The sequence below is a fragment of the Hyaena hyaena genome, unplaced genomic scaffold, assembly GCF_003009895.1.
Source record: "Hyaena hyaena isolate Hyena2069 unplaced genomic scaffold, ASM300989v1 scaffold_166, whole genome shotgun sequence".
Lineage (NCBI taxonomy): Eukaryota > Metazoa > Chordata > Mammalia > Carnivora > Hyaenidae > Hyaena > Hyaena hyaena.
Window position 1 is genome coordinate 2,929,414 of NW_024080799.1, and position 15,727 is coordinate 2,945,140.

A 15,727-nucleotide genomic window follows, 5' to 3' on the forward strand; every position below is an offset into this window, starting at 1 on the left:
AGTAAGATAACACTGTGTATGTATATTTGCTTTATATTTTATTACCCAAGTAATATACATTCCACATTTTTAAAATACTAGAACATTATAGATAGAGCTAAATTTGCCTTTGAGAGATACTAGAATCAGTGAGCAAATGCATAAGAGATAAGAGATTTGTGAGATTCAAAGTATCTTCCCTAAAATATCTTTTGGCTCCAGGGGGGAGAGTAGTACTTTTAAGTGGAAAACTGCTGAGAGCACCTTGAGCAGCTGATAAGGCCAGCATGACCAGTAATAAACTCCTCAACATCATGAGTCCCATAACACGATGCACTGAGAAGGAGGCTGCACCATTTCTACAGTGCTCTTGTCAGGGAGGAGCGCCCTCAGTACAAATGTGAGAAGACCCAAGGGACACTCAACAGAGTAACGAAGTGATGCTTGTTGGGAATGGAAAGGTCACAGAAAATAAGGAAAGACTGAGGAGGAAGGTGAAGTAACAGCTACATATGATATAGAATCCTGAATGTGATGTGGAAAAGGACATGAATGAAAAAAGTGGTGAAAGATCAAATGAAATGTTTACTTTGGACAATATTGTACCAATGTTAATTTCCTATGCTGTACGTTGCACTGAGCTATAGAAGATGTTAACAATTGGAAAGGATCGGGGATGAACATTTGGAAACTCTCTGCAACTTTCCTGTTAATCTAAAAGTAGGCCAAATTAAAAGTTCTTTCAAGGGGCGCCTGGGTGGCTCACTTGGTTAAGCGTCCAACTTCAGGTCAGATCATGATCTCACGGTTTGTGGGTTCAAGCACAGTGTCGGGCTCTGCGCTGACAGCCAGAGCTGGAGCCTGTTTCATATTCTGTGTCTCCCTCTCTCTGACCCTCCCCTGCTCATGCTGTCTCTCTCTCTATCTCTCTCTCTCTCAGAAATAAATAAAACATTTAAAAAATTAATTAAAAAATTAAGAAAAATAAAAGTTCTTTCAAAAAGAAATATAGGATTTTATGTATTTTTCCAGATAAAAGCAAAGTGTATGTATTATTCAGCAAATTATATTTTCACTCAATTATATAATTTTAAGATGTATCCAAGTAAATATACAGTTGAAATCCATTCCTATTAATTCACTGTATGAACATATTTCAGTTATGCTATTGATGCACATTTGGGTTGTTCACAATTTTCCCTTATTTAAAAACAACACAACCTTGAAAATGTCACCTTCTGAACCCGTATAAGAGTTTCTCTTATCAAGACAAGGAATTGGTAGGCAATTTTAGGTCAATACATTTCTATCAACTGTCTCCCAAAATGGCTACACCAATTTACACTACATTCAGCATCACATAAATGTATCAATATCCCCACAATTTCACCAATAGTTAATCTGAAAAGTATCTTACTGTTTTTTTTTTTTTTCCATTTTCATGTCTCTGACATCTAGTGAGGTTGAGAATCTTCTCAATTTTATTATTGGATCTTTTCTTTTTTTAAAAAAAATTTTTTAATGTTTGTTTTTGAGAGAGAGAGAGAGACAGCTCGAGCAGGGATCTTTTCTTTTTTTAAAAAAAATTTTTTAATGTTTGTTTTTGAGAGAGAGAGAGAGAGAGACAGCTCGAGCAGGGGAGGGGCTGAGAAAGAGGGAGACACAGAGTCTGAAACAGGGTTCAGGCTCTGGGCTGTCAGCACAGAGCCTGATACAGGGCTTAAACCCCATGAACTGTGAGATCATGACCTGTGCTGAAGTCAGAAGCTTAACGGACTGAGCCACCCAAGTGTCCCATTTTGAACCTTCCATTTCCTTTTCATATGAGTGTTTTTTTGATATGAATTGTGTCATTGCCTACTTGTGGTTTTATCTTTCTCTTTCAGACAGTAAGAGTTCTTATGAATTCTGATTACCAACCTGCTGTCTCTTTATTTCTTCTTTATCATTAGCTTTCAAGTAAGTAGTTAATATGTAAAAAATGTAAATTCTTATGAGGTCAAATCTACCAATGTTTTTCTTTTAACAGTTTTTGCATTTTTGTATCTTAATGCAAGCTTCCTTGTTTAAGGACACAGAATATGTGTCCTTAATATTCACATTTTATTTTAATAATTTTAACATTTTGCTTACACTGAGGGGTTTGATCCATCTAGAATGTATTTTGAGTAGGATAAGTAGAAGGAATATTTCTCTCTTTAAATAGCAAATTGATCCAACACTCTTTCCTGAGCAATTCAGCCTTTCCTCCAGAATTTATAATGTTCTCTTTACTGTACACCAAAGAACCTTCTGTTTTTGTAAAGGTACAAATGTGAAAATAATGTGCATTTGGTATATTATACATTTTGAAATCTGAATATTACATGTAAAAAGTCCTTGATCACACAGCTGATTGGATATTCAATCAACACTGATGTTCGTCATCAATTTTGACACGTGCCTATAATCTTGCTGTCTACTGAGGAGAAATCACAATCTGCACTTACAATGACTAGACTATTCTCTGCTGGGTTCTGGCGCTTGCATTCTCCCCATCCATCGTAACAGCTATCATACCGAACTGCATTCACTGGCTCACATGCCTGTCTTCCACTCTAGATGGTAAGTAAGCTCCTGAAGGCTCAGTCCACATCTCAATCATTTCTGTATCCCCAGTGCCTAGTACATTACCTGGCACTTAGCAGATACTTAACAAAGTGTTTACTGACTTGCATTTCTTCTATTGGGAAGTTGTTTTCAACCTTTTTTTTTTTTCCCAGTAAGAGCTACTGAGGAGAAAGGGGATGTGAGTTACAGAGTCATCTCTCCCCCCTCCTGAGTACACCTTTTTTTTAAAACCTGCTTTATGATATCACACTGTCTGTGTCATTTTCAAATATACCTCAAAAGCCACACAAGGTTCTTTCCAGTTATACACTTTTAGGGAAAGGAACATATCATCAAGTGAAAGGGGAATAAAAGAGATTTCTATAAACAGTCGACATTCTGGGATGCCTTTGCCTCTCTTCACTCATTCGACAAATATTTGGGCAGTTCCCACTAAGTCTACAGCAGTCCTAACAACTGTGAGAAATCCAGCTCCCTTCCTTGGCCTTCAGAAAAAAAAAATTAGAAAGAGAAAGAAAGAGGGGGTGTGGGGGGTAGGAAACATCAGGAGCCTCGGAAAGACTGTTCGCACAAATCTGACTGGACCTGAGAAATGACTCTTTGGGCTCTGGGTTCACCTGGAAACAAAGAACGATTCAATGACAGGAGTGACCTTCTCACTGTCCCAAAGACCAAAATACATCTGCTTTTGCCCTGGGGCCAAGTCATACTGTACCTTCGACCCTCTCACAGAGATTATGCAGGGAGTGCATGGGGCAGGCCTCACAAAGCTTGATCTGGGTCTTGGCACTCTGCAGAGCAGCGGCTGTGCTGAAAGCCTGCTTCAGAGTCAGCATTACCTCATCCACCTACAGGGAGAAACAGAACACAGGCCTCTAAAAGTTTGCTTTCACCCTCACACATTAAAAGCCCAACAGTAATGAGAGACTTTGTGGATGCTGACCAAATAATAAGTAAGTGAATTTGATGACTACAGAGCTAAGAGAGAGAAAATATCAAATGTCACCTTAGACCTTCAATTACATTATCACTGAAAGCTGGATAAGTAAGGCCATTTGAATGTGTAGAACGCTGATGACTTGAATGCTATTTTTGAATTCCACTGAGTGCTGTACCATCCCTGACAGTTTAACTGACAGTCAATCAGATCTTTGTTTAATTAAGTAATATATCAAGTTCCTTCGGAAGTTCTGTCTGCAATCCATAGGGAGCCACAAAACAGGTCTAATGTTCACTTCTGGTAATAGGTATCTTACTTACTTTATCCTTCTGGATCATGTTTAGTATAAAAATAAATAAAACAAGGGTTTAAGCAAAGTTCTGGGGGAAAACAAGTGCAATTTCAATAATGTCAAGGGAAGTCTGTGAAGGTTGCTAGTCCTACCTCTGTGTCTGCTAATTTATTATAATTTCACTTCTGATTTATGGCACTAAGAAGTCCTGACATCATGTTGGTGAATAACCAGGGCAGCAGTTTGAAAACCGCCAGCTGGTTTCTCCTCGTTCGGCCAATGGCTGCATCAAGAAGTGTAAACCTGGCATTCTAGTCTCCTGGTTGTTTCTTTGGGGTCAGTTATCAACTCATCCTCACCCATTGCTACACTGACCTCAGGCCCATCTCCCCTGTGATTCAATCATCAATGTGAGTGAGCTGTGGTTTTCCCACACACTGTCGACCAGAGATCAAAGTCTAAAACCTCCATGCAGAGCTATGGTATCAAGGTCCTCACCAGAACTAGCTTTGCTACTGAAAAGCAAAGTCACTTTTTCCCCTCTCCCTTCCGCCTGGTTTAAGAATAAGCTATTATTTAAAGGATTTTAATCTACTTCTGCATTTGAGTGTATGAAGAACCTGAAATGAAATGAATGTTATTCCTCTAGTATTATTAATGGAGATATCCAAACACTGAGCAACCAGTCATTATTAAGTTATGTTTGACTATGTCACCAATTTTTTAAAGGCTTATGAATAATTTCACATTGTTCCATAAATAATGAATTATTCATAAAGTCTGCTCTCTTATACCATAACAAAAAAATAAAGATTTCTCGCTCCTGAAAACAAAACCACCACATGTTTAATGCCTTTGCAGTTTTATTTCATTTGCCTTGTTGTGTATTCAAAAGCAATTTCAATGACTCAGGCACATGTTTGTTTTTATTTTCTTGTTTTTCACTTATTAAAGGCACCGAAAGGATGAGTCCTCTGCTTGGCTTTCATATGGATTTATTATTTGTGATTATTAATCCTGCTTTATAAAGGGCCTCCAATGCAAATACTGAACTTTCATGTTTTCTTCTTTATTTCTAGATGAAACAAAAGCCCATTTCAATGGTGTCTAATGTGTGGCTACCAATTTCTTCCAGCCACAAATATTACTAAAAACTATTTGATTTCTAGGGGCGCCTGGGTGGCTTAGTCGGTTAAGCGTTCGACTTTCGCTTAGGTCATGATCTCGCGGTTCGTGGGTTCGAGCCCCGCATCGGGCTCTGTGCTGACTGCCAGCTCAGAGCCTGGAGCCTGTTTCAGAGTCTGTGACTCCCTTTCTCTCTGACCGTCCCCTGCTCACGCTGTCTCTCTCTCTCTCTCTCCTAGAAATAAAAAAGCATTAAAACAAAAAAAACTCTATTTGATTTCTAAATGTTTAAATGTTTTGCTTTTTTAGCTCCATCATTTTTTTAGATGACCTATAAATTCTATAATGGGATCAGAGCAACTAAAAGTTCAAACTAGTGCAGTATGAATAACTTAATTGTTTCAGTCTATCTACAACAACAAAAAAATCATAGGTCATGTTAAGAAGTTAAAAGTAAACGACTTCACAAGGATAAATCAATCACATGTAAACAAAAGGAGAGTATTCTTAACATTACAATCAGGCAAATTAAATTTCCAGTGAAAACTATGAGGTGGGACAAAGAAAGATAATTTATGATATTAAGGTAAAAATCCATAATGAAGATAATGTTCACAAACATTTATGCACCAAACTTGTGTATTTCATAGCATTTAAGAATCAATGTAAGAATCACAGAATGTGTAAGGACTTCGCAGGATTACCTAATTCAATTCTCTCGAAAATGTAAACTATTAACCTCCATACAAATTCTGGGTCTTGGTAGCCTGAGTCTCTTTCTTTTCCCATACTTTTCCTGGACACTGTTGTCTGTATCTGTGGAGTTTTACTTTTTCTTCGTCTTAAGTAGCAACTTCCACTTTTTTCCAGACCTTGCAAACCAATTTTAGAGGATGCAAAAGTGGTGTTCTCCACAAATCTCAAGGGTTGGTCAAACAAGATGCAGCCGCCTGCCTACCGCTATTTTGCAAAGGAAGGAAGGCACACTGAGCATCTAAACTTGGGGTGAAAAACCCCAGGAGTCATGAGAACATTATATTGTTTATCAATTCACAGCAACGGCTACAAAGACGGAAAAGAAAACGCAAGTTGTGTATTCTTTGTACTCAGAGAAGATGGCTCAGCATGTGTGGTTTTGCAATACTTTGTCTTACACAACTGCCAAGCCAAATCAATCATAACACTGCTTAGACTATAATATTTAATTAACTGTTCTGTTTTGTTCAATATACCAGCTGCTTGAACCATCCTCTTTTAATAAAGGAAATCTCATTTAGCTTTTCTTCTTGCTTGGAGTTCTGATGCCCCACTCGTCAGTTAAGACGCTACTGATAGAATTAGAATCAACACATTTTTAAAGATTCCAGCAAAGCTCTCTTCTAAGGAATAACAATGCCAAAATAGTGATTCGGATGCAGCTTCAGTGTAAAAGGAAGACATTCTCGGCCACTCTGGGCTGTGGCCTTAGTCACAGAGCTTCCTCAGGTGGAAAATTCAACATATTCTCAGACTTTCTAGTCTTAGCTCCCGGTTTCAAACACATGTATGAGGACAAAACAAAAATACTAGAAACTATCAACAAAACCAAACTTATAAAGCAGATTGAGAATAAGGTTTCATGTAGCTTTCCTTTTAGTGCAGGTTACTCAGTAATCAGATTAACTGGCACCTGGAAAATGATTGTCTGAAGTTAAGAGTCACACACTCACTCAGACTACCCTGAAAGACTACCTGATACTCTAGTCTAGAAACACGGGGGGATACAACAAGAATGAGAGTGGTCGTGACCTTGTTTGAGTCACAATCTCTGGACTAGAAAGTTATGTGAACAAAGTTGAGAGTGGGCATTGACAGGAACTGTTACAGACCTATGAACAATGTGTCGCAAGAGCACTAGCAATAAAGCAACTAAAAGAAGTCAATTCCTTTAAAAAAAAGAAAGAAAGAAAAAAGCCATCCAAAAAGGCTTCGGTAGGATGTACACGAATACAAAGTTGAAAAGAAGGGGATTTAAGTCAGAGTAAAGCAAGGCCAGGCCAGAGTCACATCCAATGAAGAGGTAAAGAGAATGTGAAAATAGGAGATGAAAAACTGGCGTAGTCTCCTTGTTTAGAAGCAGCACACCCTGGAGGCCACCATCCTTGCCTGACAACATAAAAGTATGAGCCGCGGCTCAGGCTTCTTCTGACACAGCAGACTCCTCACTCAGCGTAGCCAATAGTGACCTCAGGACATCTGCTGTACTTGTGTGAGCCCCAGCCATTCACTTAAATCCCTGGTCCTCTGTGTCCCAAACCAAATGAAAGCCACCTCACACCAGTCATCACGCCAGCCTCCACTGTCAGACCCAGAGACCAGTTCAGGGGATGGGACGGCCCAAGTGAGAACACACATCGTGAAAGGGAGAGGCAGCGCAGTGGGGACCACAGAAAGAGGAAGGCCCTTTTGCCAAGCCAGACAATCTAAACCTTGTCTCTTAACAAGGAGGCGTAATCTGGTTCCTGGAAATTTTGTGAGAAAAAAAAAACCTAGAGCGTGATGCAGAAAGTGGACAGATGACATATTAAGCAAGTGGCAGGGAGACTAGTTAGGACACTAGGGTGAAGGTCCAAGCAAGGAAGACGAATGCCCAGAACTTAGATGGCAGCCAGAGAGGGAAAGGAGGAGAAATGGATAAGGGGCTTCTCTACCTTTAAGCTAACAGGCATTGGTGAACAAGTGGATACAGAAGGTAAAGGAGAATGCGTTACGATTTCTAATTTGGGAAGGTGGGTACTTGGAGCTGCCAAAATAAAACATGGAACACAGGACAGGTTTTGGAAAGGCAGAGGAGTAAGGGATCCAGAACATGGTGGAAGACTCAGCCTCACCGAAGAACCAAAGAAGGAGGGGGGGAGGTGTGAGCGGGAAGCAGGACACCAGATTCTCTTGGCCTTATTTTCTACCTAATGCTTGCCTGGCTGGCACTTTCCAGCGCCGCGTCACTGTTCTATCTGCCTTTCTCTTCCTCTATCCCTGTCCTCATCTGCTCCCATGTTTTCAACTATCATTTACATAATGGCAATTCTCAAATCTCTATCTCCAATCCTGAACTGGGCCCATCCAGGTGGTCACCTGGATCTCAACATGGAGAGTTTTGCTGGGCATGGTTAATTGCCTAACATGAAAATAAAATGTAAATGGAGCTCTCTTGAGTAAAAAAGTTGTTAGTGATGGGAGTGCTATATTCCCCAGAGAAAAAGGTTGAGACCCCAAAGAGCCCCAGGCAGAAAGTGCCTTTGTGGTTGAGCCTGGGTGGCTAAGTCAGCTGAACACCAGATTTCTTGGTATCAGCTCAGGTTGTGATCTCGTGGTTGTGATCTCACAGTAGTGGGATCAAGCCCCACGTCCAGCCAGCACTGAACAGAGCCTGCTCAGAATTCTCTCTCTCCTCCTCTCTCTGCTCCTCCTCAGCTCACACACACACACACACTCTCTCTCAAAATAAATAAACAAAACTTAAAAGAAAAAAAAGTGCTTTTGTACCAATTCACTCCCATATCTTCATGTTTCCTCTACTCAATGTCTCTATGGGGAATATGGAAGGCCAGAGCTGTACAGAAATGCTGGCAACATGCACCAAAGCAATGAGGAGAATGCTGCCTGGCTTGCTGTGAACCTCTAAGTGGTGTGTGCTTCCCCAGGAGAAGTGCTTACAGGTGTATTATATGCCTAAAGAAATATTTTTCTTCAAAGTATGGTGACAGAGCTAAGGGTTTGTGTTAGAATGGTTAGGAGAGCTCACACAAGTGGAAGAAAAAGTAAAAAGTCTCAGGGGGAAAATATCAAAATATTTCTTCAACTCTAGCTGCCCCCATGAAGGGGCAGGTCGAGGGAGCGAGGGGAGGGTGCTGGAAAGAAGGATTGACTTTTAAATTACACAGAAAGAAAATAAAGGCTAAAATAAGACCATAAGAAATAAAGTTGTTAAAAAATGAGAACAGTCACTAAGAAAGAAAACCAAATCCTTCTCTGCTGATGTAAGCATGACCTCCTCAAAGTCATAATAATTCAGAGACTAAGAGCTCAGTGGTCTTCTTTTTATGAGCAATGGGGGGAAAAAAACGAGCTCTTCTCCTATTATTAGTGTTTTCTTACCTTTTAAAAATTCTCCTGATCACATGACTGAATTTGTTCAACTCCAGAAAGTACCCAGGCTTAAAAATTACCATGACATTTTGTTTTTGTTTTTCTTCTTTTGTGCTTTAAATAGCAGAAATCTGTCCCTAGGCGCCCTCTTCCTTTTCCACCGGTGGCGGCTGTGTGAGGCACCATTGGGTGCACCATTAGCATGAGGAGTGGGCAGAAGCTGGCGGACAGCAGTCAGCTACTTACCAGAGATTCGCTGGCGCACTGGAACACATAACAGATATAGTGGCTCAGCCCTGGCTCTGGTGACTCCCGACAGATAAAGCCAAAATGATCAACATGCTTTATACCCTACAGTTGGGGAAAAAAGTACAGTGTTCATTGGAATATATCCAACTAATCAACACTATGGAAATCAGCATCAGTTCTATGCTTTCACACTTCCACAAATTTCTCCTTCTCAGCCCTGTGAGAAGGGACACAATGTCATAGCAAATTGTGTGGCAGTCTTTTGACACATAAAATAAAGGGAAAGATCAATTCAGATTGTTTTGTTTCAGACAAACACTCCTGCACGCTGTGACTCCGGCCATAGGAAGAAAACTACGATGGCGTGATTCATTTCTCTTGTAATAAAACTGCCACTTGCTGTTTGCAAATAATGGAGTTTTCAATTTATTGGTCTTCTTAGAACAAACAGTCTGATAGTTTATCATAAGCCTTGTTCTTGTCTATATGAAGCTAAGAATCAGAAACACTATGGCTAATAATGCTCTGAGTGGCATGCAATTCCCTTAAGTGTGCATTGAAAATACTAGAATACCTATCTATATACATAGATATTTAAGGAACCACAGCAGTTAGAAAAATAATATATTAACAAAATTATTGCAGATATCAATCATCCAAATTTATAAATCACTGTATTTCCCGAATGCAGGCCAAATAACCTCAGTTATGCTTAATTAAAAAACTGTGAATCATCTGTCAATTTCAGCCAGGCTGAATACATATATGCCAATTAGCAGACAGCACCTTGTTATTTTAATAGAAACTGCAGTACTTTAAAAAGCCAGGTAGACAACATATTTAAAGTTGTCGTGCAATCACCTAAATCCCAGTGAAAAGAAAACAGGCTTTGGAGTCAGACAGATGTGTGCTTCATTCTTAGTTCAACCCATCTACAAAGTATGAGACATTGTGCTGGGTTTCTAATCATGATCTCTAAGGCTCCATTTCTCATTATAAAATAGTGGTAATGGTACCTATGCCAGCAATTTTCAAAATTTACAACGAAGAATTATCTATTATAGTCACCGACACATAACTTTGATAAATGGTAACCACTATTACATATCTTATAATATGCTCAGTCTATCCAATGGATATGAATAAAGGAAATCAATTCTGACCAAAAGAAAAAAGGCAGTAAGGAGGAATGAGGTTACAATTTATGAGGTAAAAGCAAGCTGCGTCTGGTGCAACTCCTTAGTGATTAAAAAATATCGGGGCGCCTGGGTGGCTTAGTTGGTTAAGCATCCGACTTTCGCTTAGGTCATGATCTCACAGTTCGTGGGTTCGAGCCCCGCGTTGGGCTCGGTTCGTGGGTTCGGGCCCCGCATCGGGCTCTGTGCTGACTGCCAGCTCAGAGCCTGGAGCCTGTTTCAGTCTGTGACTCCCTCTCTCTCTGACCCTCCCCTGCTCATGCTGTCTCTCTCTCTCTGTCTCCTAGAAATAAAAAAAAAAAAAAAAATTTTTTTTAAAATATCTTTTACTAGCTTAGTACTAAGTGGCAAAAACTCATAGGACCTTGTGAGCTTAGGGAGACATCAAGCCATGGCAATGTCTCCTGGAAAGAAAAGCCACTCCCAGCTTCCCCATGCTTGCCAGGAACACAGTCCTATAGATTTTGCAGAAAGAAACTTTTGGTAGGTGTGCATGTGTTAAAAAGGAGGCGTGTTCCTGAATGTGGCCACATCGTATCAGTTCAGTGCTGGGGAGAAAAGTAACAAGAGCAGGGCCACTTGATGAGGAGCAGAGGTAAAGTAACAATTACTCTGATGAAAGGCCTCTCCACAAATGTTTAATTCATGTTCTACACCAGAAGCTTAGAATACAAAGCTTGCTTTAAAAACGGAGGGTTGGGGCGCCTGGGTGGCTTAGTCGGTTGAGCGTCCGACTTTCGCTTAGGTCATGATCTCGCGGTTCGTGGGTTCGAGCCCCGCGTCGGGCTCTGTGCTGACTGCCAGCTCAGAGCCTGGAGCCTGTTTCAGTCTGTGACTCCCTCTCTCTCTGACCCTCCCCTGCTCATGCTGTCTCTCTCTCTCTCTCTCTCCTAGAAATAAATAAAAATTTAAAAAAAAAAAAAAAACATTTAAAAAAAAAAAAAACGGAGGGAAAAAAGCAAAACTCATGTTTAGACTGCAGTTTTATATACTGAGTTTGGTTGGTTCTTTTTTTTCTTTTTTTTTCACCTCTAATTTTTTTTTTTTTTTTTTGGATGTTCAATGATCATTGCTAGTTTTCGTACTGGGAGGTCTGAGGACTGAATGGGTGAGAGGCATAGCTTTTGAGGATGACTCTTGCCATTCTGGGGGGCAGGAACTACACTGGTTTCTATGTCACGTCTTCCTCTGTACTCGGCACAGCTCCCACACAAAGAAATGCTCAACATTTTAATAAATTCAACATTGTTTTTTTTAATAAACTCAACTATATTTAAATTAGGGAAATCTGTTCATCAAAAGCCACCCTTAAGAGAGTGAAAAGTCAAACTGCATAATGAGAAGATATTTACAAAACATACAACCCACAATAATCTTTCACCCAACTATATAAACAACTCTTACAGACCAGTATGAAAAAAAGAAAACCCGCAGAAGAACAAGATAGTATTTGAAGACGCATTTTGTAAAAGAATATGACAAAATGGCCAATAAACATATGATAAAGTGCTCAACCTTGTTAGTCATCCAGAATTATGCTTAAAATACACATGAAATGCCATTTTACCCCTTCCATGATGGCTATTACTTTAAAAATATTGACAGAATTAGTAAACATGTCAAGTACCTGAGACATTCCTACACTGCTGTGAGAAGTATAAATTAGTATAATTAATTAAACCATTTTTAAAAATTTAGTCTTAATTTACATGCAAGTTAATTATTGGAGTGCAATAATGACTGCAGCAGAATCCAGTGATTCATTCTCTACATATAGCAGCCACTTATTGAACACCTAACTATTAAGATGTATCTTAACATTTTATTCTGATGCCTTATAGAATGAGACACCACAAAATAAGACACCTGCCATCACAAAGCTTTTGATCTTGCCGGGACTCTCAGTAAACAGGCAATTACAAGACTTAATAACTATTTTTTCAGGGGCACTTGGGTGGCTCGGTCAGTTGCATATGACTCTTGATTTCAGCTCAGGTCGTGATCTTGCAGACCATGGATTCAAGCCCTACATTGGGTCCTGTGCTGACAGTGTGGAGCCCACTTGGAAGTCTCTCTCTACTCTCTTTCTGCCCCTCCCCTGCATGTTCTCACTCTAAATAAATAAATAAATAAATAAATAAACTTTTTTTCCAGTTCAAGTGAACATAATCTTTCTACCATATTTTTGGTCCTTTAAATAGAATTTAGAAAACTGCCATTTATCATTCCTATAAAGATGCTGCCTCTCTCTCAGTTATTGAAGTAAAAAGCTTTTATTTTATGACTTATTTTATGTCACCATGTAATATAACAAATATTGAAATATTAGACATGAAACTGCATTAGCTGAGGCTGAGGTGAATAATTAACAAGATGTACAAAAGCTAATCATTTCTGAAAGGCAGAATATCTGAATATTATACCTATGGCAATGCTATCTCTGAAATTTAAAAATAAGTAGAAGTCCCAGGGTGCCTGTGTAGCTCTGTTGGTTGAACAGCTCAGTTGGCTTAGTCAGTCAGTTGAGCATCTGACTCTTGATTTTGGCTCAGTTCATGGTACTAGAGTTGGGATGTGGGATGGAGGCCAATGTAGGGCTCTGCACTGAGTGTCTAGCCTGCCTGAGATTCTCTCTCTCCCTCTGCCTTTCTTCTCTGCTCACACACTCTTTAAAATAAAAAAATATTGGTAGTCTTGTGGAGTTTTGTTTTGTTGTTTTTTTTGGTTGAATCGATTTTTCAACATTAAAATACAGAAAAGGACCTTGGCAAGATATAGGTCCCTAAAGGTGCACCTAAGTCACCCAGCTAGGAGAGAAGTTAATTCTTCTCTATTCTAGAACCTCTGCAGAGGCATCCTTGCATTCTTAACCTTCCCATATTTAGGTTTAGGTACTCTCTTCACTCCAATATCTTCAAAAACTCTTTCTGTGTTTACAATATATTTAGGTAGCTCTAACTTTGGGACAGACATTCTAAACTATTACTGTGGTACTTAGGACTCTGGTTTAGGACCGCTATGACCTTGTACACATTTAGCTGCGTCAGTAATTTCAAAACTTTCAAATACATGGTTTGTGGCCTGAAAATAAACAAAAGAACAAAAATATACCAAACGTTCTTTTCAAACTTTTGCATTTACATTAAAAGAAGTTGAAAGTACTAGTTCTCCTTTTGCTACCTGCTATGATATAAAGAGCAAGCATGACTCAGTGATACCCACAAGTCCCACTACCCAAGACACTGAGGAACACTAACTGTGAAGGTATTTTTCAAAAGAACTCTCCACCACAAAAAATCCACCAGAGGAAGGTATGTGATAAAGTGACGTTACAAGGAGAAAGGGGTGACAAAAATGAGGACCAACTATTAATATACTGAGGGACCTAGACAGGACTCTGTTACTAGCAGAGACCCAAACACAGGAACCCTCTTATTTAAGACAAATCCACTTAAAAATTTTAAATTAAAAAAATAGTAAAATTTGGAAGAGTCTAAATATAGTCATCAGATTGTTAATTTAAAAACAAGATAAAATTGGCTTTGTCAAACATCTGACATACTTTAATACATACCTGAGAACAAGAAGAGATATCTTTAAAATTCTTTTCAAGCACAACTGATTTAGTGTCTGGACTGATAAGGTTAATCTCAAACCGCCCAACCTTAAAAATAAAAACATGCCAGTTAATTTCAATTCACAAGGACCTCAACATCTTACTTTACAATTAAATATCCAACTAGTAATATAGATTCAATTGCTCACATAGTCACATGTGCTTCAACATCCAATCCAAACAGTATTTCAACTCCAAATATCAGCTGCCTCACCACATTTCCTCCTTTAGTCCAAAGATTAAGTGGGTCTTAAATTACAAGATACAAGAAACCTTTTTTTTTTCCATATTAAAAGTGATCATCTTTTTAAAAACATGCAACCTTTCTTCACTTCATGATGTCTAAAACGACTAATTATTTAATTATAATTTATAATCATACTTCCTCCCAAATGCTCAACAAAAAGATAACATTTGTTATTGGACACATTAGTTAAACTTTTTGAAAATCAACAGGCAGAGAAATTAACATCAATTCCTGTTGTAAGGTAAGAAAATGGATAAATCCAATAGTTCCCAAAAAGAGAGTCAGCATATCATCCAAGAAAAATCCATGAACACTTTCATTACATGCCTAGAGTTATCAAAAACAGAACAGGACAAAACAAAAGAACCCATGAGCCTCTGATAAGTCAGGATTACACACTGGGATTGTTTACCAAGGTACTCTGTGGAATTTCCTTGCCTAGGGTTCATTATCACAAGATAAAAGGACAGTCACTCATTTTTTTTTCCCCAGAAAATTCACATCTTACAAGCTGAGGACTAAAGAACCTTTCCAGGGCTTTGTTTTGACTGAAGTTCATTTAGGGGAAACTTGGCATTTTCTGTCTCCTGTGCAAATTCGAAAACTACTTTTTAGAATGAAGATAGATCTTTGACATCTGTAATACAGCTTTCACCATATTATTTTAGTAACGGATCCAGTAAGTAGTCAGACCCATGGTGTTTCTTTAACCTTCTATGTATAACAGAACTAACTAGTGTATTCTCATCTGAAATACACCCGGGAGCCTCTAGACTTTTCCTTCTCTAAAGAAAACTTTTTCTTTCTAACTTCACGTCTACCTCACTTTCCTAGATTCACATCTTTAAGCCCGCTGTAAGACTGGCTTTCTGCACCTGTCTAAGAGACAGCAGCAGCTTCTATTTAGGAGTCAACCTAAGGCAAATGCTGGGGATAAGAAGGAGAATTTACTTAATTGCTTCTTTCTCCACCTCTCCCTGTCCAGTTCCCTCACTTTTTTTAAAATCCGCATTCCACGTCTGCCTCACAGCCCTGTTCTGCCTGCCTTTGCTCTTTTCTCCACCTGCCCTCTGGGCTCCCAGGGAAGAGTGGAGGCTGGACCACCCCAGAGCGCGGAACGGGGCGGGGCCCGCAGTCTGCGCTGCAGGACGGAGTCCCCCTCCCAACCTCCACCTGCCCGCCTCCCGCCCCCATCCCCGCCTGTCCCCCCACCCCCACCTGCCCCCTCACCCCTGCATGCTCCCCTCCCCCCACCCCCGCCTGCCCCCTCCCCTCCATCCCCGCCTGCACGCCCCCTCCCCCCACCTCCGCATGCCCCCTCACCCCTGCATGCTCCCCTCCCCCC

The 15,727-nt window shown here is 39.7% G+C and overlaps 1 protein-coding gene across 1 annotated transcript in view; it reads right to left on the minus strand.

Annotated features, from left to right (window-relative positions):
* TBC1D4 (TBC1 domain family member 4) overlaps window positions 1-15,576 on the minus strand; it is a 68,471-nt gene extending 52,895 nt beyond the window's left edge. Inside the window, exons 1-4 of the mRNA XM_039240082.1 lie at window positions 15,411-15,576; window positions 14,094-14,188; window positions 9,321-9,425; window positions 3,305-3,437 (exon numbers count right to left, since the gene is read on the minus strand). Of these exons, the coding sequence (XP_039096013.1) occupies window positions 3,305-3,437; window positions 9,321-9,425; window positions 14,094-14,188; window positions 15,411-15,576 (499 nt within the window). The remainder of the gene's footprint in view (window positions 1-3,304; window positions 3,438-9,320; window positions 9,426-14,093; window positions 14,189-15,410) is intronic.
* Between the last annotated feature and the right edge of the window lie 151 nt (window positions 15,577-15,727).